At 37.0% G+C, this 26,532-nt stretch overlaps 5 protein-coding genes across 5 annotated transcripts; 3 read left to right on the top strand and 2 right to left on the bottom strand.

Moving 5' to 3' along the window:
* Positions 1-786: 786 nt before the first annotated feature.
* LOC106164145 (stromelysin-1) lies at positions 787-8,078 on the top strand. Its single transcript, XM_013541951.2, has 11 exons — positions 787-1,826; positions 2,484-2,569; positions 3,355-3,494; positions 3,706-3,781; positions 4,003-4,139; positions 4,381-4,626; positions 4,912-5,082; positions 5,307-5,477; positions 5,885-6,009; positions 6,681-6,835; positions 7,102-8,078. The coding sequence occupies exons 1-11, from the start codon at positions 1,680-1,682 to the stop codon at positions 7,199-7,201; spliced, it is 1,554 nt and encodes a 517-aa protein (XP_013397405.2). The 5' UTR covers positions 787-1,679; the 3' UTR covers positions 7,202-8,078.
* Positions 8,079-10,463: 2,385 nt separating this feature from the next.
* Positions 10,464-15,273, top strand: LOC147764053 (macrophage metalloelastase-like). Its single transcript, XM_087011886.1, has 10 exons — positions 10,464-10,652; positions 10,880-10,953; positions 11,219-11,455; positions 11,807-11,943; positions 12,137-12,388; positions 12,740-12,883; positions 13,374-13,547; positions 13,719-13,843; positions 14,518-14,678; positions 14,897-15,273. The coding sequence occupies exons 1-10, from the start codon at positions 10,518-10,520 to the stop codon at positions 14,976-14,978; spliced, it is 1,521 nt and encodes a 506-aa protein (XP_086868012.1). The 5' UTR covers positions 10,464-10,517; the 3' UTR covers positions 14,979-15,273.
* Positions 15,008-18,144, bottom strand: LOC147764052 (E3 ubiquitin-protein ligase RNF10-like). The gene is made up of 4 exons (XM_087011972.1): positions 18,076-18,144; positions 17,726-17,808; positions 16,713-16,938; positions 15,008-16,352 (listed from the first exon to the last, which is right to left on the bottom strand). Exons 3-4 carry the CDS (start codon positions 16,936-16,938, stop codon positions 16,264-16,266), a joined length of 315 nt encoding a protein of 104 aa, XP_086868098.1. The 5' UTR covers positions 17,726-17,808; positions 18,076-18,144; the 3' UTR covers positions 15,008-16,263.
* Positions 18,145-18,490: 346 nt separating this feature from the next.
* LOC147764051 (macrophage metalloelastase-like) lies at positions 18,491-23,300 on the top strand. Its single transcript, XM_087011892.1, has 10 exons — positions 18,491-18,671; positions 18,872-18,945; positions 19,206-19,442; positions 19,800-19,936; positions 20,130-20,381; positions 20,733-20,876; positions 21,366-21,539; positions 21,740-21,864; positions 22,547-22,707; positions 22,923-23,300. Exons 1-10 carry the CDS (start codon positions 18,537-18,539, stop codon positions 23,002-23,004), a joined length of 1,521 nt encoding a protein of 506 aa, XP_086868018.1. The 5' UTR covers positions 18,491-18,536; the 3' UTR covers positions 23,005-23,300.
* Positions 23,301-24,071: 771 nt separating this feature from the next.
* On the bottom strand, positions 24,072-26,440 carry LOC147764050 (E3 ubiquitin-protein ligase RNF10-like). The gene is made up of 5 exons (XM_087001943.1): positions 26,425-26,440; positions 26,127-26,156; positions 25,777-25,859; positions 24,733-24,958; positions 24,072-24,371 (listed from the first exon to the last, which is right to left on the bottom strand). The coding sequence occupies exons 1-5, from the start codon at positions 26,438-26,440 to the stop codon at positions 24,283-24,285; spliced, it is 444 nt and encodes a 147-aa protein (XP_086858069.1). The 3' UTR covers positions 24,072-24,282.
* Between the last annotated feature and the right edge of the window lie 92 nt (positions 26,441-26,532).

Genomic DNA, 26,532 nt, shown 5'->3' with positions numbered 1-26,532 from the left:
TTTACTCTCTTTTCAATACTCCCTCTGTTTTTTTTCTACGATTTCACATTTAAGCATCATCAAGCATCTAAGGAATTTCGAGTACCGTAAGCCAAGAGAGGGGGGGGGGGGTGACCTACTCTCACCATTGTGATTTTGATAAAGGTTCAAAATTCGTTACCTAATGAAAAATGATTCATAGCAAGCAATATCGCAATGTCATGTGGGTGTCCTTTAAGTAATCAAATCGCTGAAGCTAAACTGATACACGAGCTGAATCGTCCAGAAAGTATACCAGGGCTTACTATATCTGACAGGAAATCCGGCCTTTAATATTGCAATACATCCGTATTAAAGGTGGCGAATGACAAAGCCTGTACATGTGTCGGAAAGTGCGTGTTGTAGTCCAGAAGTGGCGTTTATGCTTCGCGCAAGCAATAAGATTGCGGTAATTTTGGAGAATGATTCAATATAAACGATGATAACACTGTTTACCACAGTCACCTCCACTGTTTGGCGCTGATGGTGACAACTGAAATTTGTATTGGTCACTTTCTGACCGTTTTGTAATTTTGCGTTTTATATTATTATTGTATTATTTTTATGTAGAGTGAAATTTCGCTCATACTCACTTCAATGAATTCTTTTATGCATAAATTCATAATTTTATGTGCCCAAAGCCAAAAAATTAGGTTGAAGATTTTTGTAAATCGTTTTTGTCAAACGATAATTCTGATTCATAGCATAAGGTTTTTATCTCGTGTATAACTGATCTAACAAGAGTAATCCACAAGAGTTTAGCTTATCCCTAATAAACTCCTATCGTGGACAGATATTATAAGTACAAAATTCATTCTTTTTCTTGGCAATCATGCTGTCTGCTATATGTTATTTTAATAAAAATGTGCAATTTTGCCTAATTCACAACATCAACAGTCCATAAAACAAGAACGGGACAATTTACGGCGGCATGTCCGTTTTTTATTACATGATATTTGCGGTAAGAAAAATTTTTGTTTACTGTAGTCTACACCGACCACACACACTCTAAGGTTTTGTTACACCTAAGCAGAATTAAATCCGATGGTCATTGTCAAAAATTGTGTCACTTTCTTCCGGATTATTGTTGATGGTCTATTATTAAGACGACTTTGTGCACCTGAAATACTTTCGGAGAACATTCTTTTCATATTGTCTAGTTCTGCCATTCATATGATATCACATAGTTGTCCAGTTACATGCGTTTCAAGACTGTTGAAAAGAAAGAATGAGTAAGGCCAATAATATCTTTCGAACCTACATTTCAAGATAAGTCTATCAAAAGAATTTACATTAAAGATATATAATGCAAATATAAGTAATATTTGATCACATAACGTGTCCCTGTTTAATAGTGCGCCTCATATGACAAAAAAAGCTCGTTTCATAATGTCGGTTACTCAAGTTTTTGGATAGACGTCATTGCTTCACTTCCCACTGGTCGCTGGGTCAATCACAAGCAACCCACACTCTAAAATATTTACAGAGTAAATATGTATTGCTCTAATATTTAGACTAGGGGGGGCGAAATCTGACCTCCTTAAAAAGCAGAATACACTTAAAAGGACGCAAGGAGAGAAAAGAATCAGTTTAGTATTCATCCCGTTTCAGTTTGAACGCGGTTATAGCAGTTTAAGTGAAAAAAAGAGGAAAGCAACAAAATGCATGTTGCTTCCTTACGGTTGACTGTACATGTATTGTGGTTGATCTATTTTGTAAATCTTGCTTTTGCGGCTAAGAAACTTGAAGGTGAAGAAGAAGTGAACTCAAGGGATATCCGTTCTTCAGGGAACGCTTTAGGTTCAGTGGTGAGTCCTTTTCCTGGATTTTTTAAAGTGAGAATTAAATTATGAAGGGACGGTAAATTGGTAAATTTGTCAGAATAGTTGCTTTCATTTAACCGATATTCTCGTTGCGCTTCTTTTGTATTTCATTGGGGTTGGCGATACCTAGTGGGCTTAATATAGTTTTTCTTTTTATCGTCATCAGCATTTGTTGGTCAGTATCTATATCTTATCTGATGTGATCCAGATGTTCATTTTCTTTGGCGTGGCATGGCGCTTCTTTGATATTCTTCATCTTGCTACTAAGCTCTGTGATTCCCATTCCTTAGTTTTGAACTGAGAAAAATGATGGGTCAAATTAAGTTCAAACTGTTTGTTATAAAGTTAAAAATAACACCAGTCGTTCATCTTAAGAACTTTTTTCTTTATGTCTTTCTTTCTACAAAGTGGGGAGGGTCAAAAAATAAAACATCGTTTAAGGACGAAAAGCTGTCTAGTTCAACTCTGTTTGCATATAGAATATATCGCCCACTTTCTTACAAACAGTACAGTTTTACCGCTATACAGGCGATTTTGAATAAATAGGAATGTAATCTTGGATGTTACTAGTATCTTTGTTTGTTCGCAGACGCATTAAAATCATATATGGTTATTTGTATCCTTTACGTCTCTTTTTTTAAGAGTTTCCTTCAGAAGTTTGGATATCTGCCAAAGACGAACAGATCTGATGGTTACGTAGATATTTCAAGCTTCCACAGAGCACTGAGGTAAGTACAGAAGGTAGAAAGAAAAAAAAAACACAAGAAGACCATTTACAAATAATAAAGATCACAGATTATTGAAGTTGTCCTTATTTTTTCACTTCTCAGCATTACACTGTTTTAAATCATGACTAGCACATTCTGTAAACGGCATTTGATGAGTAGCCGCTTTCTTTGGTTAGATTATGGCACAGTGCCCTATTGCTAAAGTCATCGAACGCCATGGCGTCAGCATCCAACGTTACCTTACACAAAGTTGGTCCCTGCCCAGCGTTATCTTTCTACTCAAATAGTGAACTGGACACGAAGTCAAATATAGCATGGCTATTTTGTGATTACACCGGTAATAAGCCCACCGACATGTCTATTCTCAGCTTGAGTAGTCTAAATCTACAGTTTTAGAAAATCGGTTGAGATAAAAATATTAGAGGTTGGCTTTTGTTTCCGCATTTGGCTATTTACAAATGGCAGTTAAAAAAATAACAGGCAGAGTTTTTGCATGTGTTTCTGCTATATTCTCGTCTCAGGGTATACATTTGTGGCGTCTGTAGTGCACCCTGTATTATGCAGGTCTCTGATTGCTGTAGTGGCGAATTCCCAGTGACTTTTGAAACAAAGGGTATTGTTGGGGCAAACATTTAATCTGCTGGGAAGAAAAACAAAAACAGACATACTGGAAAGAAAGAATCTAGGCTCATTTAAAAGAGCATACTGAAAATGCCAAAAATACATTGGGTTTCACAATCTGATGTGAAGTGATACATGTATACATAAATACGTTTTTCAATCAGGCAGTTCCAGCGAATGGCGCACATCCCAGTAACGGGTGAATTGGACGCGAAGACGCGTGAAATGATGCGAGCGCCACGGTGCGGTATGCCAGACATGGACAACTCGGACCCCAGGGGCCCTCAGCAGTTTAGAGCTCAAGGTAAAATAACAAGGTTTGGTAAAAAAATGCTGACTGAAATCAGAAGATGGAAGCGCGCATTGCCACTAAAGTCAAAGATCAATTGCATTTTTTATATAAAAAAAGCATAACTTTAATGCAACTGTTATTCATCGATATTATGATTTTTCTTTTTCAAAAACTCTAATTTTCAATTTCTGAAGTTTTACTATAATGATATATTCTACTTCAGGTTCAAGATGGCGGAAGACGGACCTCACGTGGAAAGTGATAAACTATTCACCGGATCTGAGCCAGGGAGTACAGAGGTAACCACTGCTTCCTTCAAACACTTTGTATTGAATTCCTTACGCTTGTGCTATTTTTTTAACTGATACGCTTTTCCTTTTTTTCAGAACATTTTTTTCGAAAGAAATAATGTTCAATGTTTTTTCTCGTAATATATACAGTATATTAAAACATATAATTGTAGTAAATTTTCACGCGAATCATGACTAATCTATACCGTTTTTCTTAACTGCATTTTCAGGCGCGCGTTTTATCAAGCATTTGAACACTGGAGCAAGGTGACCCCACTTACATTTAGAGAGACTCGTGGGACAGCTGACATTGTCATACAATTTAGCAGGTACAACCATGGTGACGGATATGCTTTTGATGGAAGAGGTAATGTATTTCGAAAATTTGCTAAGATAAATAGACTCACACAAACACACACACACACACACACACACACACTAATAAGATAGAGAGGGGTAGTTTGCTGTCCTCAACATTTTGTCTCTTAAATCAACTGAGAACATATCTATGAAATTCCAAAAACATACATAAACAAATTATTACACCCAAGAATAAAATGCATATTGTTATTTTTCACTTCCATAAATGTAAGATTATAACATTCCAGGTGGAATTCTTGCCCACGCTTTCTTCCCCGAGAACGGCGACACACACTTTGATGAAGATGAAACGTGGACGGACAATACGGACTCTGGGACCAACCTCATGATCGTAGCAACGCACGAGTTTGGCCACGCTCTCGGTCTCAGTCACTCCGAGGTGCGGGGGGCACTGATGGCCCCATACTACCAAGGATTTGAACGGTCTTTTGCCTTACGGGCAGATGATATTCGTGGAATTCAGAGTATTTATGGTAAATTTAGTTTGTAAGGTTTAGTTTCTAAACATTGTTTTTTGTTCGGGTCATGCTATTCATTGCTGTTAAAAGTTAAGTGATTTTAATAACGTGGGTGAGTACGATCTTCAGAACGCTTACATTCACGAGCGCGTTATTTAGCAAGCAGGCAGGCAGTAGATAGTAGATAAAACGATATCCTGGCTTCGAATTTGAAAAAAATATCCTCAATTCAATTTTTTCTTAAAATTCCTTTTCTTGTTACCTTTGTAATAATGAAGAATTTCGTATTTATGCCAAAAGGTCCCAGAAGAACCTCAGTGGTCACCAGGCGTCCAGTGCCACGCGTGACCTACCGCCCTCCAGTACGTCCAACAAGACCGCCTCCACCGCGACCCCGCCCCACACAGCCGCCCACTGGAAGAACACCGTCATGGTGTCGGGATTCTTTTAAGTTTGATGCCATTATGGAAGGTTTGTAGATATCATGACTCATTTGAATTAAAGAAAACATTTTTTGCTTGTGGAGTCGTATAATTACACCTAAACAGCTCTAATTTTGGTACGTCTTCAAAAACATCGTTTTACGTTTAGAATAAGTTATACGGTCTTTAAAACCCATAACTTTTTTAATATCCTTTCATTAATATACCACGTTTAAAGCATTGTTTCTTACACTTACCATTTTTCTTTCCTAGTGTCTTCCTCTGTTTATTACGTGTTTCGCTCACATCGTGTGTTCAAGTTGAATGAGCGAGGGCTGATGAGGGGGTACCCCAAACCTATCAAGAGTGAATTCCCTAATGCTCCAAAGAACGTGGGGGCGGCAGTACATTCTACGAGGACCAGATATTCATATCTCTTCAAAGGTAAGAAGGAATCCTTCATAAGACAATACTAAATAGCATATTTCTGTATTCTGAAGTATATCGAGGCATTGAAATTGTATTCTGAAGTTTGTCGAGCCACAGAAAGTAAAAATAAGTGACTGGTTTGTGGAAAATAGCTATAGAATGAATCAGTGATATATGAAAGTGTCCATAGTGTATTAATTTTTTTAATCATTTATGTTTTCTTATCAAAGCATTATGTAGATATTTTTAGTCTATGCCAATTATATCAAGTTCTTATTGTAATGGTTTTAAAAACAAACGTGGACATGCCTTATAAAATGTTTTTTCTTGTAATTTACCCATCTATTTAAACTGTTTCCCCCCAAACGACTACCACTTGTATATTTTAATCTGTACTCATCTCATGGTTATTTTGATTCCAGGACGCTACGTCTGGAGATACTACGGAAATCGATTCATCTCCAAGACCGAGATTCGCGACCGACTGTACCCTCGCTCTCCTCAGGCTGGTCTGGTGTGGTCCAACGGCAACATCTACCTCTTCTACGTGAGTTATCGTACCTGAAAAATGTGAAATATTATGACGAGGGCATTTTAGTTCACTCCTTATGCCAATGTACACTTGCAGATCCAGAATTTTGCTAAGGAGGATGGGCAAAAGAACAAATAAAGTTTGTCGTGCGAAAATAAGCAAATGTAAAACATATCATGGCACGTGTTAGAGAAAAAAACTTATTTTGTCTCTTTTTTCATTTTGTAGAGAGGGGAGTAAAGGATGAGGGATTGTGCCCCCCCCCCCCCCCCCCCGTATCGATCCGTCAATGGGTCAAATGACTACAAAAATAATGGCAAATGATGCCACAAACTACTCAACCATCATTATCTCCCCTACCACAGAAATAATAGAGACACTTCTTTTAGACAAATATTCAAGAATTTCCATTTCCATCAATCAAATTTCTCTTTTTCTATAGAACCAAGTATAAGTTTAAACAGGAGTGCGATTCTTCTATTTATTATTTATTATCCTCATTTATTGTATTTCATATCTTCTGGGGGTATTATTTGCATTTCAATCAGCGTGCTATATTAGGAGTACTACTGTTATTTTGAGTGTACATTCATACATGTTGCACGCTTGTTTGGATAAAACCTAGGGTATAATCTATCGTACTTTATTATATACGTATTCATACATTGACATGTTCTTCGTTTCAGAACTCTTACTACTATCAGTTTGATGAAAGGGGGCAAAGAATTGCCCCTGGTTACCCTAGGTCTATTGGCTCATACTGGAGAGGAATACCCAGCAATGTGGAGGCGGCTGTGCTGTCCGTACGAGACAGATATACCTATTTCTTTAAAGGGAAAAAGTAAGTTAAGTTTAGTTACATCATTTCTCGAAAAATAGTACTTGTACAGATATTTTCTGCTTACCCCATGCCTATTGTCATTTGCACCTTATTTATTCATTGAAAGGACTGTCATCCAACGCGTTATCAAGATTGCTTTCTTTTTTTATTTCAAAAACCTATAAACATCGGAAGAACGTCCAAAGCGTACATATGCATGCCTTTTTAACTTACTGAGACCCACGAATGGTCTATAAGGTGATAACTCTATTATTTGTCTCTTGCAGTTACTTCAAATATGACAACTACAGGAGAGCGGTCGTGCGGGGTTATCCCAGGAGTAAAGCTTCTTCCTGGATGGGCTGCGGTAGAAGCACTCCAAAATAATCCACACCACACGTTACCAAGCCGGATTTTTTTCTTATCTGGAAAAAGTGACTTAAATTTGTAAATAGGTTTTGCTCAGATATATTTATAACAACGAATGGTGTATGCCTGTGTTGAGCGCAGGTCCTTTTCATTGATGTGTTTGAGGATATTTTGCTATGAAAAAAAAAAAAAAAAACACTCTTGCTAAGGCCAGTATGTTTCTTTAAAAGAAAATGTGTCAGAGAAAATCTGAAAACAAAGTAAAGTTGATAATTAAGCATGTTATGTTACTGTAGTAAAGCTTGGGCTCGTGAATTATGGGTCTAAGAGCACAGGGACAACCCATGGTCTTTCTTGTCTTCAATATACCTTATTTTGTTTTAGACACCATTTTTTAAATTGGTATGGTATAGTTATTAGGAATTGAGGATTTGACACATTGGTGGTTGGTTAACACTGTTTAGGACACTAGTCATTTTGTCAATTATTTTTTTTCTGCGCTTAGATCCCGTATCCTGTTCCTTAAAACGGAACTTCAACATTATTTTAAGTATTAGTAACGTGGACCGAGACCATGTGTTTTTTTTTTATAAAACTAAGCATCTCACGGACAATTGCGAGTGTCATTAATACTATAAAAGTGATGGCGAATGTACACCTCCTATAATGTGTTTTATAAAAGTAAGTGTGACTCGACCATGACGGGGGTGATTATCAACAGCGATTTCTGCATTGAAAAGAGTGTAAAACATACCCCTTTTCATTTTACCAAGTATCGCAAACATTCTAAATATGTATTACACACTGCAACTTACAACTGAAAACATATTATACATTGTTATATTGATATTTGAAAAGTTTGTAGACAAAATACATGTAAAAATATCTGTTGGAACTGTTGTTGTTGTTGTTGTCTCAGTTGTTCTGCGTTGCATTTTGCAAAAATTGCACAGAACTCCTGATCCTTTGCATCACTACAAATACTTTTTTATTTGAACATACACATTTTTATTAGAACTTGTACACAGTTAAATCTTTATAAACGGATTGACCTAATACCTTCGTTTATCATTTGGTATAAAAAATTTTCCTAACAGACTGCATAATTTCTGCGTTCTTTCAGATCAATCTTGATAAACATTTTCTGAAGTTGGCGCACATTTGCTTTAAAAGTTGAAAATACCAAATTAGGCACACGTTGATGCTATAGAAACCAGCTGACGTGTGGAGCATTGCGTTATTCTGTTTTGCCATAGAGACCAACTGATGTCGGAAACACTACGTTTGTTTTTACAGCTAGGATTATCTGTGTTCAAGGCCGAAAGTCTGGACGCCATTAACACAACGCGGAAGGTTACTGACCTCAAAAAAATGGACTGTCAAAGTGTTGGAAAACTACGTTAAGAGCTTTCTTTCCTGATAATGGAGTTCTTTTTTTCTTCATCTTTTATGTCAATATTACACTTGTGCAATGTTGAATCATGGTTTTTCCAAATCCCTTCCTCTCCTTCCGAAATGGAAATGAGAATTTTCAAAAATCAGTGAACTGGTTAACTTAAACAAGCGAATTCTAATGACTTCCTGATGTTAGTTAATCGAACATTACTCTGTTTTGTTCAATGCCAAGGCTTTTTATCAAACTCTTTGTGACACTTGTAAGAAAATTAGGTTCATAGTTATTTTTATCTAGTTTTAAAAGAAAAATAAACGTTAAAATGCAAACCTAATGTAGCATATTTATTTTATATTCGTCGAGTTTAGTAGATTTAGAGTACACACACACACACACGCACACACACAAACACACACACACACATATGTATATATACAAATAAAAGGGGAAAAGAAGAAAATAAGTCAGCTTTACAGTCGCAAACAAATAAAGTAAACCTAAATATAAGTAAGCCTTTGTTGCTTCCTCTCTCTCTCTCTCTCTTTCTCTCTCTCTCACACAGACATCTAGCCAGTAGGGGCCTACATCTCTGATGTCTGACACCTATTAGCGTGCAATTTACCTTTATGATTGAATTTCCCTTCATGCTTCCTTGTTCCAATCTACGGCATTAGTTTCTCATTAAAGCTCCCCGAAAATCAGGAATGAATAAATTAAATTTGATTTATGATGAATAGGAAATTCTTAACGAAATTAACTTGATTTATTTTGATTTATAAGTGACAATCAACACCCACGCTTTGACTTTCGAACATTTCTACGTAAAGACTGGTAAACTTTGGTAATATCTTCACAAGTTAATTTTTAAAAAAGTATGTTATATTTTGTGCTTGTGTTATCATTTCCAGAAATGCTAATTTTGTTATATAGAGTGTAGGCAATAAGTTTTTCAAAAAAAGATGACATTCCGTGCTAATTATATCCACACACTTACAGTTCTTAGGTTTCAGCTCGAAAAAGTTGAAGGCCCAAATTGGGAGGAGGGTGTTGAGACTTGGAACATGCTACCACAGTCTATCCAAAAGGATTGTTCAAGGTATATGTATCCTGGGGAAATATTTCATATTTTCTATCATTTGTCTCCTTCTCGTACCCCCCCCCCCCCCAAAAAAAAAAAAAAAAAAAAAAAAAAAAAATCCTGGACCTACCTATTTGAATTCCGTACCGTGAACGTCTGTACTAGCAAGATAGCAAATATACAGCACAATTTGTTAAACTAAAGCTTATACACAAGGTCATGGATCTGAATTTTGGTGTAAATTAAGAGAGACAAATGAAAAAAAATTGAAAATGTCAATAACACGGACATCAATTTGTCTGTGCTTGTGTGAAGTATTGGCAGATTGGTGCTCTCTCCCTTCCCTCATCTCTCCATCTCTCTCTCTTTGGTAACATAGTATGCTATCGTGAAATGAAATGCATTCAATCAGGGTGACTGTTATTTTGGCTTTTCTGATTGTCATGTTTCCTCAATTCAGACACGTTTTCTTTTATGGACAGCAAGTGTTGTGTTGCAAACCACAGCCGACTAAAATTAGAATAATTACTACATACTATTCTTTATAAAAACATAGGTATTCTAGAATTTTAAGTATCCGGCATGCTGAGCCAAGTCGCCGTAAAAGACACAAATATTTGATTTTCAATAATATGCTTCAGCTGAAAAACTTTATTTTTAACCAGGTAGAACGTAACGCTAAAACATGCGTCATCCTGACCCCCACAGACGTCCATACCGCGGCTTTTTCATTGGTTAAAATCATCGTACTGTTGACTCAGATAACAAAAGTTGGCGTTATTTTCAGGCTCCTGGTTCATATAAGAGGACCAAAACAGAGACAGTTGAGCAGTCTTGATTGCACGTTCGAAGCAAGGAGAAAAATGAGGGGGGTTGCGCTAACGTTGTCCTGCTTTACCTTCACTGTTCTATTTGTAGCAATACAAGGACAGAGCTTACTGGATAAGATTCGTACTCGAAATATGATGCGACAAGTGAATATGAATGATGATGACATGGTAAGTCCGGACCTTCCATAGAATGGCAACTGAATTTGAAATTAAGAACAACTTTTTCATTTTAGATGCTACTTAGATTATAAAAGTGATTTAAATCACGGATGTTTTGAGCCAAACCGAGCATCAAGAAAACGGCCTTATTTATATTATATTTTACCAGCTTGTTTGAAAAAAGCAGTTGCGTATTGCCGTAAGTCTTTAATTGTATACTTTTTTTCTTTTTAAAGTCATATCTCGATCAGTTTGGGTATATGTCAGGAGAAGGAGAAATGAGCACTGAAAAAATGCGGACAGCAATCGAGTAAGTAAATTACATAATACCGGGTTTCAATAATTATATTTCAAAAATGTAAATGCAAATTGATCAATGTCGTATTTTATGCTCAAATTTTGACCTCCATAAAAATATACATCCAGTTAGATACTGGGATTTAATTCATATATCAAAACGTTATATCTAAAACCTGAAGATCGTTACGATGCTCAAAACTTAAGTTGCGAGGGTGTCTTTCAATTTACGTCGTCATATAAAACGTAATTCTGAACACAAGAATTTGAAAATTAAGGAACTTCCAACGAATGGCTCACATCCGTGTGACCGGCCGCATGGACTTTCGCACACGCCTCATGATGAAGATGCCTCGGTGTGGAATGGCTGATATGGGGCCTGACAGCGAGATGGGGGCGTCACAGTATGGTGTTAGGATAACTAAAAGACAAACCAGAAACGGCGGATGGAGGAAACGAGACCTTACTTGGAGACTGGAAAACTTTACACCTGATATGGCTCCTAACATCCAAAGGTACGTGTAATTCTATCGTCACTATTATTTTTCAGTTGCTGATTTGCTTAAAATGCCTAGTATGATTGGATAAGATAGTTGTCTTTGTATTAAATCTTACAAACCCTGAAAAAAGCGCTAAATAATAATAATAATAATAATAATAATAATAATAATAATATTTTCCATCAATGAAATGAATTAAAGAGACAAATTCGATGAACAAAATTTTATCTGTGAACAGCTATCGCTCATACATATTAATTTTCTTTTCACCGCATTATTTCATGAATCTCGTCAAGTTGGTTTTGAATATTTCGATCTCTGATAAATTATTATTTTACAGTTTTTTCTTTTCCATTTCTTTGACAGAGACGCTTTTAGGAAGGCCTTCAAACACTGGAGTGACGTGACTCCACTTACATTCAGAGAACTGCAGATTGGGGCACCGGGCAGATCCGACATCCGTATTCGGTTTATGAGCTCTGGGAGGTCCTTTGGAAGAAGGGGTAAATAGTTATTGACACTTCATATGATGAAGACTGTTAGTTTTGATAAACTGACAAGTTGCATTTTTAACATGGAAAGACACCATCTAAATGTTAAGAGTAAATATAATTCAGTTTTTCATTATCTGATATGTACTATGAACGGCTGTTATTCCTTTTTATTGCAAGTCAACCCCCGATTATTTTATTCAAGGAGGTGTTCTGGCATATGCATTCTTCCCAGAGAATGGCAACACTCGTTTTGATGAAAGCGAGCGCTGGACGGCCAATAACAAGCCGAGAGGCGGGATCGATTTGGAGATTGTGGCCACTCACGAGATAGGCCATCTCCTCGGCCTGCCGCATTCCCGAGTACGTGGAGCTGTCCTTGCACCCTTCTACGGGGGTTACGAACGCAACTTTGCGCTGCGCAGGGACGACATTCAGAGAATCCAACGCATATATGGTATGCATGTGTGATCTTGCTTAAGTCACATTCAAGTTTCAGGCTTAAAGTCTTTGAACCTGTTTGGTTAAAGCTGTACATTACTGTCAGGCAGTTTCAAAAGAATTTAAGCAGGATAAAATTCTTTGTCTAAAAGTTTTTTGCCAAACTACTTGCTATTCTGAGATACTAGTGCATGACAGACACGGAAATCATTCAATTGTAGCATTTGCTTAAGAAATATTGTTAATGCATATTTCGTGAGATATTGTGTCTTTTAGAAGTGGGAAATCGACCACAATCTTAAACGCTTTACGACTGCATAACTATTTATCAATAGCCATTGTCAAATAAGAAATCTTTTATTTCTAGGGCGTAATACTCGGCCACCTACTCCCCAACCTACTGTGAGGCCCACCCCACGTCCCACTCCACGGCCCACCAGAGGGCCAACCACAGGAAACGGCAACAGATCACAGTGCTCCAATAATTTCAGGATCGACGGCATGATGGAAGGTAAGAACTATAATATAGTCCAATACTCCATTTTTTTATTGTTTCGTCATAGTCTGCTCGACATTTCTATTTCTTGACATGCTATTATTTATTTATTTAAGTACAAGTCTTGCTGCGGTGCTTTCAGCAAGTTTAAGGTTTTTCGCATTTAAAGAGAAGATATGCCCCACTTGAACAAACACGTAAACACTTTGCATGGTTATCAGTCTAACTTGAATTATACTGCACAGTTTCTCTGTTCAGACCAGTCAGTTAAGAAAGGACCTTGTAGTGCACAATGTCAGTTTCTAAGTGTGAGGTTTTAGAATCAATAGTATACATTATGCATTAATCGACCTGACTAAAAAATATGCATATTCAAAAGAATGTAGTAGGTACTTTTAGGTATAAATGCAGCACAAATATCTTTTCATAGATCTTTTTAAAGTTTTGAATCACAAAGTCTCTTTTAAACTGAAAAATTTTCAAAGATTTTATTTCGTATTTTCAGTATCAAATTCAAACTACTACGTATTTAGTGGGAGTCAGGTGTACCGTTTAACAGCACAGGGAACAGTGGCACGCGGCTACCCGAGGGCGATCACTGCCGACTTCCCGAGCGCACCAAGTAATATTGATGCTGCCACCCATTCCGATAGAACTGGCTTCAGTTATTTGTTCAAAGGTGCACTTTTTTTATACTTACTTAGAATGAGAGGGAATATTGGCTCGAATAAAAATATCCATGATGTGTGTGTGTGTGTGTGTGTGTGTGTGTGTGTGAGAGAGAGAGAAAGAGAGAACTGATCCCTGTTCTAATGATACAAACAATTAAAACTCAAGGTTTTAATTCCAGGTAAAAAACTGTTCAAGTACAGAGGCAACACACTTATTTCTAGGACAACAATCAGTGATCCGAGGTTCCCCTCAAGCATACAGGGAGCCTTGACTTGGAGAAACGGGAATTTGTTCATTTTTAATGTAAGTACGATTGGCGTATGTCATTATTCAAGCATAATAAAAACACCAGATAACCACTGAAATTCTTGGCGAGAATTAGAAATAACATTTTCCTTCATCTGTGACTTAAAATGCATCTGAAAAAGTATGCGTCCGATAACCGCTTCAAAGAGGGTAATACAAAATACGCATGCATGATGAAAACGTTTATTTATTCAGCGGCGATTTCTGGGGATATATGATTAAAACTGATTCATTAAAAATATGTTCCTTTATACAGTGCATTAGCTTGAATAAAATCTTTCGTGGCCAAAATAGGACTATGGCTTGGTTCCGATCATCATCAGTTCGAAGTCGATTTGAACAAGCCGTGGCAGCACATGTACCTCAGGTTGCATTCCATGCACGATTTTGATATTTGTCAATAACAGCAGGCATTTCGCTCCAAAATTCATTTTATATACTTGAGGTATTGAAGTATTCCAACAAAGCGCACTTTCCTAGCTGTGTCGTATGAAATACAGAAGGGGGGGGGGGTGGTAAAGAAAACAGTTATCCTTCAGTAACCCAATTTTTTCATTTACCTAATAGTACTCATTGTGAAGCAAGAAGCCCAATTTAAAGATACTTCTCCACATTTTGAGCTAAAAACTCCCGCTCTTTTCTAATGTTTAAAAATTTCTTATTGTTTGTAGGGGAACCAGTACTACCAGCTTCTAGAAGGGAGAGATAGCATGAGGATTGCTCGGGGATATCCCGCGCCGATTACGAGGTACTGGAGGAACATCCCGGGTGATTTGGACGCAACCATTGTGACAGACGCCAACAGATTTTCTTATTTCTTTAAAGGAAACAGGTAAGTAGTTTATTGTATAATCTTCCATTATTGGATAAATGGTTAACGCCCCCCCCCCTTCCAAGGTAGGAAGAAAGCTCAGTTGTAAAAAGTCCTTCAGATTAATTTGCCACCTTAATACGTATTACATAACGAGAAAGAAAGTGTATTACTGCAGTAATCACAGTCATTTTCTCACAAACACAATCTTTATAACATTATATTCGCTCGTCTTTCAGTTTCTACAAGTTTGACAACCGTAGACGAAATTTACTGCCAGGCTATCCAAGAGCCACAGGACCAACATGGTTCGGGTGTTGAGAAGGAACGAGTTACTGAAAACGCTGCAGTTATAACTGTGTAAAGTTTATTGATCAGATATAAATCCCTGTACCACAGCCTAAAACAAAACTCACCCATTTTGTTATCATGATGTAATCATGCCCGACTACAAGAAAAAAGCAACAATTTTGTTTTCAACAAGCTCAGTACACAAATTCAAGAACCTGCATAATGTCAGGTTAGAGGAACAGTTTCTTAACGTCTATGATTAATTGTATTGCAAATACAATGGATAAGAAATACAATGGATAATAAATTATTATTTTTACATATATATATATAGATCCTGCGTTCATCACTGTGGAAAATGAAATCATGCAACATCTCATTTCACGTAACATTAATATTCAAAATTATTTCTACCATTTTTGGGTGGGTTATGTATCCATTTGATATGTCACAAGCAAAAAATTCAATTTTCAATTCTGGAAAAAAAATTGCCCATGAGTCCTGGAAAATAATTGCACAACTAAAAATATACAAACGTGACCAGTAATGGTCTTTTTCCTCTCATACTGCTAAAACCTACAGCATGCCTTGGTTCAGGAAAGGGGGGGGGGAGAGTAAAAATCTACCCCTCCCCTCTTCTTGATAACATTACATTTTACCATCATAAGACAAAAAGTAAACATCATGTGAAGCCAACACTCAAAGACAAAAGTAACTTCAAGATGACAAAAGCCTACAATGTTTTTAACGTCTATCAACGCATCAACTTACAATCCCCGTATGCATATTGAAGCAGCTGCATAAACTGTGCAGGATGAACTTGGGCATACAAATCCAAGCTATTAGTTTTTCCAATGGGAATCCTCCAAGAAAGCCTTAAAGGAGCCTGTAAGTACTGTGTGAGGTCATGCGAGTCTAAAGTATGTGCAAGAATCCATGTGGGGTGAGGTAAAACAACCTCTCAGCAATAAGGGTGAACCTCTATGCACACTGAATGTCTTAGAAAACAATTAAAAAAAAGTATCACACAGAACATGGTGACTATGTGCAACAGACTTAATTCCACAGAACTTACAAGAAAGAACCCAGAAAGATATCAGAAGATAAAATTTTGTCAGCTTTTATTTGTTGCTGCACTGCCCTCACTAGTCTGTCATTACTAATGATCCAACCTCCTCTTACTTGTATGCTAATTTCCAGGACTTTGGGCTATCTTGGATAATTGGCATTTTGGTAAATATATTTACAGCATTGCTGTCTGTGCTGTTAATTCAATTACAATCAAACATGGTATAATTCTCAGCCTGTGTCCCATCTACTTTGACCGTGCCATTGAAGTGGAGAAGAGCAACGTTTTTCCTTTCTTCTTCTTTTTCCCAGTAGTTGGAGCTTCCTTTGGAATACCTGTAAAAATGGGTAAATTGTTAAATTTTACAAATCACATGCTCACCATAAAATTCTTCAGATAATAACAAATCACATCTAATAAGCTAGTCTACTTTTGAAATACTTGATCTGAACAACAAACAGTTAAATACATACACATAAATTGGGGAAAGTGTACATTTTTTATTGAACTGGTTGAGAAATGCAAAATGTTGCTGGGATCAAACATTACCAAAAACAGAAGGATAAATCAATTTCATTCATCACTAAATCTGCCTACAAGCGGTCTTGGGAGGGCAGGGGTTAATTTTCATTACATTTCTACAGAGCAATACTTATAAAACAAGCCAAGAGAACTTTTCTCAGAATTGCACTTACCATTATTCACAGCTACTTCCACAGTGCCTGGGCTATCTAGTTTATCCAGAGCAGCTTGAATGGCATCCCCAAATGACGTCTGGAACACTGGCACTGGCACCCTGTCCTCACTGTCACTGTTCTCATCTGACCCAGGGCTGTGGCCGGGGGGTCTGGAGGGGGTGCTGGACGTCTGCACTGGCCAGGCTGCTACTGGATTGGGCTTGGCCTTGCCAGCCTTCAGCATCTTCAGCATCTTCATCTTCATCATCATCATCATCATTATCATTCAACCTTCCACTCTATATGTGAACAATTTTTAATCTTAAAAAATTTTGATGTACGATCTAAAATTGGTATTAAATACAGGAAGAAAAGAAATGGGAATAACTACCACACCAGTAAATATTAACACCAAAAAGGACGGATGGTATTTATCTTCAGCCCATTATATTAGCAACCATTCTATCAACATTCCTATTTTTTTTTTTTTTTTGCATCAGATGTTTTAATGATATTCTTTCCATGCATTCTTTCAAGTTTACTTTCATTAAAAAAAGTAAATAAAAGGTACATAAAAGTGGATTTTGGTGCCAAATTCACATTTAATGATTTATTCCAGTGTAAACAGCATTTTCCCTGGATTTACCAACCTTAAATCTTCCTTTCCTGACACTCACCATAACTCTGTAACTGTTTTGGAAAAAGCCAAAGAACAAATCCCACATTAAGGCTTTTCATTTTTGCCATTCATTTCCATCGACTCGACTTCCAAAAATTGCGTTCTTTTCAAGCTGTGTCACAAAGGCTGACTGCTGGGGTTGGACAGGGGGCGTTAATATCATTACTTTTGTGATACTGATGTAGGCCATTTACCTGTCATTTTCTGTTTTAATAGTTTAAACTGTCCTTAGACATGTTCAACAGGCAGCAATCCAATCTTTGAATGCATTTTGAAATCCTACTTTGTGTAACTATTGAACAATTAACTGAATATGCACCACACTAAGGTAGTTATCAGAGTGAAAATGTACCTGTGCAAAGGAAGGAGTACTTGACTGACCATCATCACTGATTGGAGAACCTGGCTGAAATTCTGCTGCAAGTGGGTTCAGTGCTGAAATGAAAATGAATTTTACATAATTTTATATTAAAGGTTTATTTTTTATAAAAGTAGTCAACAAAATTAGTTGAAATGAAGTATACACTATATTCTTTATCTTGCTCAATTAACTGGGGTAGAAAATTGACTTGCAGCGATGAAGTCCTTCAATCAATAAGAAATTGTAAGAACTCCAAGCATGTGCAGTAAAGTGATATCCAGTGTAGGTGCACATGTACGCCTGAATGCATGCCTGTGGGTATATTGGCAATAACAACTTACTTGACAGAGGACTTCCAAAGGGTGTGTTTGCTGATTGTCATATTTCCTCAATTCAGACACGTTTTCTTTTATGGACAGCAAAAGTGTTGTGTTGCAAACCACAACCGACTAAAATTAGAATAATTACTACATACTATTCTTTATAAAAACATAGGTATTCTAGAATTTGAAGTATCCGGCATGCTGAGCCAAGTCGCCGTAAAAGACACAAATATTTGATTTTCAATAACATGCTTCAGCTGAAAAACTTTATTTTTAACCAGGTAGAACGTAACGCTAAAACATGCGTCATCCTGACTCCCACAGACGTCCATAACGCGGCTTTTTCATTGGTTAAAATCATCGTACTGTTGACTCAGATAACAAAAGTTGGCGTTATTTTCAGGCCCCTGGTTCATATAAAAGGACCAAAACAGAGACAGTTGAGCAGTCTTGATTGCACGTTCGAAGCAAGGAGAAAAATGAAGGGGTTTGCTCTAACGTTGTCCTGCTTTACCTTCACTGTTCTATTTGTAACAATACAGGGACAGAGCTTACTGGATAAGATTCGTACTCGAAATATGATGCGACAAGTGAATATGAATGATGATGACATGGTAAGTCCGGACCTTCCATAGAATGGCAACTGACTTTGAAATAAAAAACAACATTTCATTTCAGATGCTACTTAGATTATAAAAGTGATTTAAATCACGGATGTTTTGGCCTTATTTATATTAAATTTTACCAGCTTGTTTGAAAAAAGCAGTTGCGTATTGCCGTAAGTCTTTAATTGTATACTTTTTTCTTTTTAAAGTCATATCTCGATCAGTTTGGGTATATGTCAGGAGAAGGAGAAATGAGCACTGAAAAAATGCGGACAGCAATCGAGTAAGTAAATTACATAATACCGGGTTTCAATAATTATATTTCAAAAATGTAAATGCAAATTGATCAATGTCGTATTTTATGCTCAAATTTTGACCTCCATAAAAATATACATCCAGTTAGATACTCATATTCATATATCAAAACGTTATATCTAAAACCTGAAGATCGTTACGATGCTCAAAACTTAAGTTGCGAGGGTGTCTTTCAATTTACGTCGTCATATAAAACGTAATTCTGAACACAAGAATTTGAAAATTAAGGAACTTCCAACGAATGGCTCACATCCGTGTGACCGGCCGCATGGACTTTCGCACACGCCTCATGATGAAGATGCCTCGGTGTGGAATGGCTGATATGGGGCCTGACAGCGAGATGGGGGCGTCACAGTATGGTGTTAGGATAACTAAAAGACAAACCAGAAACGGCGGATGGAGGAAACGAGACCTTACTTGGAGACTGGAAAACTTTACACCTGATATGGCTCCTAACATCCAAAGGTACGTGTAATTCTATCGTCACTATTATTTTTCAGTTGCTGATTTGCTTAAAATGCCTAGTATGATTGGATAAGATAGTTGTCTTTGTATTAAATCTTACAAACCCTGAAAAAAGCGCTAAATAATAATAATAATAATAATAATAATAATAATAATAATAATAATATTTTCCATCAATGAAATGAATTAAAGAGACAAATTCGATGAACAAAATTTTATCTGTGAACAGCTATCGCTCATACATATTAATTTTCTTTTCACCGCATTATTTCATGAATCTCGTCAAGTTGGTTTTGAATTTTTCGATCTCTGATAAATTATTATTTTACAGTTTTTTCTTTTCCATTTCTTTGACAGAGACGCTTTTAGGAAGGCCTTCAAACACTGGAGTGACGTGACTCCACTTACATTCAGAGAACTGCAGATTGGGGCACCGGGCAGATCCGACATCCGTATTCGGTTTATGAGCTCTGGGAGGTCCTTTGGAAGAAGGGGTAAATAGTTATTGACACTTCATATGATGAAGACTGTTAGTTTTGATAAACTGACAAGTTGCATTTTTAACATGGAAAGACACCATCTAAATGTTAAGAGTAAATATAATTCAGTTTTTCATTATCTGATATGTACTATGAACGGTTGTTATTCCTTTTTATTGCGAGTCAACCCCCGATTATTTTATTCTAGGAGGTGTTCTAGCATATGCATTGTTCCCAGAGAATGGCAACACTCGTTTTGATGAAAGCGAGCGCTGGACGGCCAATAACAAGCCGAGAGGCGGGTTTGATTTGGAGATTGTGGCCACTCACGAGATAGGCCATCTCCTCGGCCTGCCGCATTCCCGAGTACGTGGAGCTGTCCTTGCACCCTTCTACGGGGGTTACGAACGCAACTTTGCGCTGCGCAGGGACGACATTCAGAGAATCCAACGCATATATGGTATGCATGTGTGATCTTGTTTAAGTCACATTCAAGTTTCAGGCTTAAAGTCTTTGAACCTGTTTGGTTAAAGCTGTACATTACTGTCAGGCAGTTTCAAAAGAATTTAAGCAGGATAAAATTCTTTGTCTAAAAGTTTTTTGCCAAACTACTTGCTATTCTGAGATACTAGTGCATGACAGACACGGAAATCATTCAATTGTAGCATTTGCTTAAGAAATATTGTTAATGCATATTTCGTGAGATATTGTGTCTTTTAGAAGTGGGAAATCGACCACAATCTTAAACGCTTTACGACTGCATAACTATTTATCAATAGCCATTGTCAAATAAGAAATCTTTTATTTCTAGGGCGTAATACTCGGCCACCTACTCCCCAACCTACTGTGAGGCCCACCCCACGTCCCACTCCACGGCCCACCAGAGGGCCAACCACAGGAAACGGCAACAGATCACAGTGCTCCAATAATTTCAGGATCGACGGCATGATGGAAGGTAAGAACTATAATATAGTCCAATACTCCATTTTTTTATTGTTTCGTCATAGTTTGCTCGACATTTCTATTTCTTGACATGCTATTATTTATTTATTTAAGTACAAGTCTTGCTGCGGTGCTTTCAGCAAGTTTAAGGTTTTTCGCATTTAAAGAGAAGATATGCCCCACTTGAACAAACACGTAAACGCTTTGCATGGTTATCAGTCTAACTTGAATTATACTGCACAGTTTCTCTGTTCAGACCAGTCAGTTAAGAAAGGACCTTGTAGTGCACAATGTCAGTTTCTAAGTGTGAGGTTTTAGAATCAATAGTATACATTATGCATTAATCGACCTGACTAAAAATATGCATATTCAATATAATGTAGTAGGTACTTTTAGGTATAAATGCAGCACAAATATCTTTTCATAGATCTTTTTAAAGTTTTGAATCACAAAGTCTCTTTTAAACTGAAAAATTTTTAAAGATTTTATTTCGTATTTTCAGTATCAAATTCAAACTACTACGTATTTAGTGGGAGTCAGGTGTACCGTTTAACAGCGCAGGGAACAGTGGCACGCGGCTACCCGAGGGCGATCACTGCCGACTTCCCGAGCGCACCAAGTAATATTGATGCTGCCACCCATTCCGATAGAACTGGCTTCAGTTATTTATTCAAAGGTGCACTTTTTTATACTTACTTAGAATGAGAGGGAATATTGGCTCGAATAAAAATATCCATGATGTGTGTGTGTGTGTGTGTGTGTGCGTGCGTGCGTGCGTGTGTGTGTGTGTGAGTGTGTGAGTGAGAGAGAGAGAAAGAGAGAACTGATCCCTGTTCTAATGATACAAACAATTAAAACTCAAGGTTTTAATTCCAGGTAAAAAACTGTTCAAGTACAGAGGCAACACACTTATTTCTAGGACAACAATCAGTGATCCGAGGTTCCCCTCAAGCATACAGGGAGCCTTGACTTGGAGAAACGGGAATTTGTTCATTTTTAATGTAAGTACGATTGGCGTATGTCATTATTCAAGCATAATAAAAACACCAGATAACCACTGAAATTCTTGGCGAGAATTAGAAATAACATTTTCCTTCATCTGTGACTTAAAATGCATCTGAAAAAGTATGCGTCCGATAACCGCTTCAAAGAGGGTAATACAAAATACGCATGCATGATGAAAACGTTTATTTATTCAGCGGCGATTTCTGGGGATATATGATTAAAACTGATTCATTAAAAATATGTTCCTTTATACAGTGCATTAGCTTGAATAAAATCTTTCGTGGCCAAAATAGGACTATGGCTTGGTTCCGATCATCATCAGTTCGAAGTCGATTTGAACAAGCCGTGGCAGCACATGTACCTCAGGTTGCATTCCATGTACGATTTTGATATTTGTCAATAACAGCAGGCATTTCGCTCCAAAATTCATTTTATATACTTGAGGTATTGAAGTATTCCAACAAAGCGCACTTTCCTAGCTGTGTCGTATGAAATACAGAAAGGGGGGGGGGGGGGGGGTGGTAAAGAAAACAGTTATCCTTCAGTAACCCAATTTTTTCATTTACCTATATAGTACTCATTGTGAAGCAAGAAGCCCAATTTAAAGATACTTCTCCACATTTTGATCTAAAAACTCCCGCTCTTTTCTAATGTTTAAAAATTTCTTATTGTTTGTAGGGGAACCAGTACTACCAGCTTCTAGAAGGGAGAGATAGCATGAGGATTGCTCGGGGATATCCCGCGCCGATTACGAGGTACTGGAGGAACATCCCGGGTGATTTGGACGCAACCATTGTGACAGACGCCAACAGATTTTCTTATTTCTTTAAAGGAAACAGGTAAGTAGTTTATTGTATAATCTTCCATTATTGGATAAATGGTTAACGCCCCCCCTTCCAAGGTAGGAAGAAAGCTCAGTTGTAAAAAGTCCTTCAGATTAATTTGCCACCTTAATACGTATTACATAACGAGAAAGAAAGTGTATTACTGCAGTAATCACAGTCATTTTCTCAGAAACACAATCTTTATAACATTATATTCGCTCGTCTTTCAGTTTCTACAAGTTTGACAACCGTAGACGAAATTTACTGCCAGGCTATCCAAGAGCCACAGGATCAACATGGTTCGGGTGTTGAGAAGGAACGAGTTACTGAAAACGCTGCAGTTATAACTGTGTAAAGTTTATTGATCAGATATAAATCCCTGTACCACAGCCTAAAACAAAACTTAACCCATTTTGTTATCATGATGTAATCATGCCCGACTACAAGAAAAAAGCAACAATTTTGTTTTCAACAAGCTCAGTACACAAATTCAAGAACCTGCATAATGTCAGGTTAGAGGAACAGTTTCTTAACGTCTATGATTAATTGTATTGCAAATACAATGGATAAGAAATACAATGGATAATAAATTATTATTTTTACATATATATATAGATCCTGCGTTCATCACTGTGGAAAATGAAATTGTGCAACATCTCATTTCACGTAACATTAATATTCAAAATTATTTCCACCATTTTTGGGTGGGTTATGTATCCATTTGATATGTCACAAGCAAAAAATTCAATTTTCAATTCTGGAAAAAAAATTGCCCATGAGTCCTGGAAAATAATTGCACAACTAAAATATACAAACGTGACCAGTAATGGTCTTTTTCCTCTCATACTGCTAAAACCTACAGCATGCCTTGGTTTAGAAGGGGGGGGGAGTAAAAATCTACCCCCCCCCCCTCTTCTTGATAACATTACATTTTACCATCATAAGACAAAAAGTAAACATCATGTGAAGCCAACACTCAAAGACAAAAGTAACTTCAAGATGACAAAAGCCTACAATGTTTTTAACGTCTATCAACGCATCAACTTACAATCCCCGTATGCATATTGAAGCAGCTGCATAAACTGTGCAGGATGAACTTGGGCAAACAAATCCAAGCTATTAGTTTTTCCAATGGGAATCCTCCAGGAAAACCTTAAAGGAGCCTATAATTACTGTGTGAGGTCATGCGAGTCTAAAGTATGTGCAAGAATCCATGTGGGGTGAGGTAAAACAACCTCTCAGCAATAAGGGTGAACCTCTATGCACACTGAATGTCTTAGAAAACAATAAAAAAAGTATCACACAGAACATGGTGACTATGTGCAACAGACTTAATTCCACAGAACTTACAAGAAAGAACCCAGAAAGATATCAGAAGATAAAATTTTGTCAGCTTTTATTTGTTGCTGCACTGCCCTCACTAGTCTGTCATTACTAATGATCCAACCTCCTCTTACTTGTATGCTAATTTCCAGGACTTTGGGCTATCTTGGATAATTGGCATTTTGGTAAATATATTTACAGCATTGCTGTCTGTGCTGTTAATTCAATTACAATCAAACATGGTATAATTCTCAGCCTGTGTCCCAACTACTTTGACCGTGCCATTGAAGTGGAGAAGAGCAAAGTTTTTCCTTTCTTCTTCTTTTTCCCAGTAGTTGGAGCTTCCTTTGGAATACCTGTAAAAATGGGTAAATTGTTAAATTTTACAAATCACATGCTCACCATAAAATTCTTCAGATAATAACAAATCACATCTAATAAGCTAGTCTACTTTTGAAATACTTGATCTGAACAACAAACAGTTAAATACATACACATAAATTGGGGAAAGTGTACATTTTTTTATTGAACTGGTTGAGAAATGCAAAATGTTGCTGGGATCAAACATTACCAAAAACAGAAGGATAAATCAATTTCATTCATCACTAAATCTGCCTACAAGCGGTCTTGGGAGGGCAGGGGTTAATTTTCATTACATTTCTATACAGCAATCCTTATAAAACAAGCCAAGAGAACTTTTCTCAGAATTGCACTTACCATTATTCACAGCTACTTCCACAGTGCCTGGGCTATCTAGTTTATCCAGAGCAGCTTGAATGGCATCCCCAAATGATGTCTGGAACACTGGCACAGGCACCCTGTCCTCACTGTCACTGTTCTCATCTGACCCAGGGCTGTGGCCGGGGGGTCTGGAGGGGGTGCTGGACGTCTGCACTGGCCAGGCTGCTACTGGATTGGGCTTGGCCTTGCCAGCCTTCAGCATCTGAAATTGAGATAGGGCATCATCATCTTCATCATCATCATCATCATTATCATTCAACCTTCCACTCTATATGTGAACAATTTTTAATCTTAAAAAATTTTGATGTACGATCTAAAATTGGTATTAAATACAGGAAGAAAAGAAATGGGAATAACTACCACACCAGTAAATATTAACACCAAAAAGGACGGATGGTATTTATCTTCAGCCCATTATATTAGCAACCATTCTATCAACATTCCTATTTTTTTTTTTTTTTTTTTTTTTTTTTTTTTTTTTTGCATCAGATGTTTTAATGATATTCTTTCCATGCATTCTTTCAAGTTTACTTTCATTAAAAAAAGTAAATAAAAGGTACATAAAAGTGGATTTTGGTGCCAAATTCACATTTAATGATTTATTCCAGTGTAAACAGCATTTTCCCTGGATTTACCAACCTTAAATCTTCCTTTCCTGACACTCACCATAACTCTGTAACTGTTTTGGAAAAAGCCAAAGAACAAATCCCACATTAAGGCTTTTCATTTTTGCCATTCATTTCCATCGACTCGACTTCCAAAAATTGCGTTCTTTTCAAGCTGTGTCACAAAGGCTGACTGCTGGGGTTGGACAGGGGGCGTTAATATCATTACTTTTGTGATACTGATGTAGGCCATTTACCTGTCATTTTCTGTTTTAATAGTTTAAACTGTCCTTAGACATGTTCAACAGGCAGCAATCCAATCTTTGAATGCATTTTGAAATCCTACTTTGTGTAACTATTGAACAATTAACTGAATATGCACCACACTAAGGTAGTTATCAGAGTGAAAATGTACCTGTGCAAAGGAAGGAGTGCTTGACTGACCATCATCACTGATTGGAGAACCTGGCTGAAATTCTGCTGCAAGTGGGTTCAGTGCTGAAATGAAAATGAATTTTACATAATTTTATATTAAAGGTTTATTTTTTATAAAAGTAGTCAACAAAATTAGTTGAAATGAAGTATACACTATATTCTTTATCTTGCTCAATTAACTGGGGTAGAAAATTGACTTGCAGCGATGAAGTCCTTCAATCAATAAGAAATTGTAAGAACTCCAAGCATGTGCAGTAAAGTGATATCCAGTGTAGGTGCACATGTACGCCTGAATGCATGCCTGTGGGTATATTGGCAATAACAACTTACTTGACAGAGGACTTCCAAAGGGTGTGTTTGCTGATTGTCATATTTCCTCAATTCAGACACGTTTTCTTTTATGGACAGCAAAAGTGTTGTGTTGCAAACCACAACCGACTAAAATTAGAATAATTACTACATACTATTCTTTATAAAAACATAGGTATTCTAGAATTTGAAGTATCCGGCATGCTGAGCCAAGTCGCCGTAAAAGACACAAATATTTGATTTTCAATAACATGCTTCAGCTGAAAAACTTTATTTTTAACCAGGTAGAACGTAACGCTAAAACATGCGTCATCCTGACTCCCACAGACGTCCATAACGCGGCTTTTTCATTGGTTAAAATCATCGTACTGTTGACTCAGATAACAAAAGTTGGCGTTATTTTCAGGCCCCTGGTTCATATAAAAGG

This window comes from Lingula anatina, chromosome 1 (genome assembly GCF_051362555.1).
Source record: "Lingula anatina isolate TDL-2025a chromosome 1, LinAna3.0, whole genome shotgun sequence".
Lineage (NCBI taxonomy): Eukaryota > Metazoa > Brachiopoda > Lingulata > Lingulida > Lingulidae > Lingula > Lingula anatina.
This window is presented reverse-complemented; position numbering and strand designations above follow the sequence as displayed.

Coding starts and splice junctions, on each gene's coding strand:
- LOC106164145 (XM_013541951.2), top strand. CDS start 1,680: ATGCATGTTGCTTCCTTACGGTTGACTGTACATGTATTGTGGTTGATC. Junction 2,570..3,354: donor AGCTTCCACAGAGCACTGAG/GTAAGTACAGAA, acceptor TTTTTCAATCAG/GCAGTTCCAGCGAATGGCGC. Junction 5,478..5,884: donor ATATTCATATCTCTTCAAAG/GTAAGAAGGAAT, acceptor TTTTGATTCCAG/GACGCTACGTCTGGAGATAC.
- LOC147764053 (XM_087011886.1), top strand. CDS start 10,518: ATGAGGGGGGTTGCGCTAACGTTGTCCTGCTTTACCTTCACTGTTCTA. Junction 10,954..11,218: donor AAAATGCGGACAGCAATCGA/GTAAGTAAATTA, acceptor TTGAAAATTAAG/GAACTTCCAACGAATGGCTC. Junction 11,456..11,806: donor ATGGCTCCTAACATCCAAAG/GTACGTGTAATT, acceptor TTTCTTTGACAG/AGACGCTTTTAGGAAGGCCT.
- LOC147764052 (XM_087011972.1), bottom strand. CDS start 16,938: ATGCTGAAGGCTGGCAAGGCCAAGCCCAATCCAGTAGCAGCCTGGCCA. Junction 16,353..16,712: donor GGAAGTAGCTGTGAATAATG/GTAAGTGCAATT, acceptor CCATTTTTACAG/GTATTCCAAAGGAAGCTCCA.
- LOC147764051 (XM_087011892.1), top strand. CDS start 18,537: ATGAAGGGGTTTGCTCTAACGTTGTCCTGCTTTACCTTCACTGTTCTA. Junction 20,877..21,365: donor GATCGACGGCATGATGGAAG/GTAAGAACTATA, acceptor TCGTATTTTCAG/TATCAAATTCAAACTACTAC. Junction 21,865..22,546: donor GGAATTTGTTCATTTTTAAT/GTAAGTACGATT, acceptor TATTGTTTGTAG/GGGAACCAGTACTACCAGCT.
- LOC147764050 (XM_087001943.1), bottom strand. Junction 24,959..25,776: donor GCACTCCTTCCTTTGCACAG/GTACATTTTCAC, acceptor TCTCAATTTCAG/ATGCTGAAGGCTGGCAAGGC. Junction 24,372..24,732: donor GGAAGTAGCTGTGAATAATG/GTAAGTGCAATT, acceptor CCATTTTTACAG/GTATTCCAAAGGAAGCTCCA.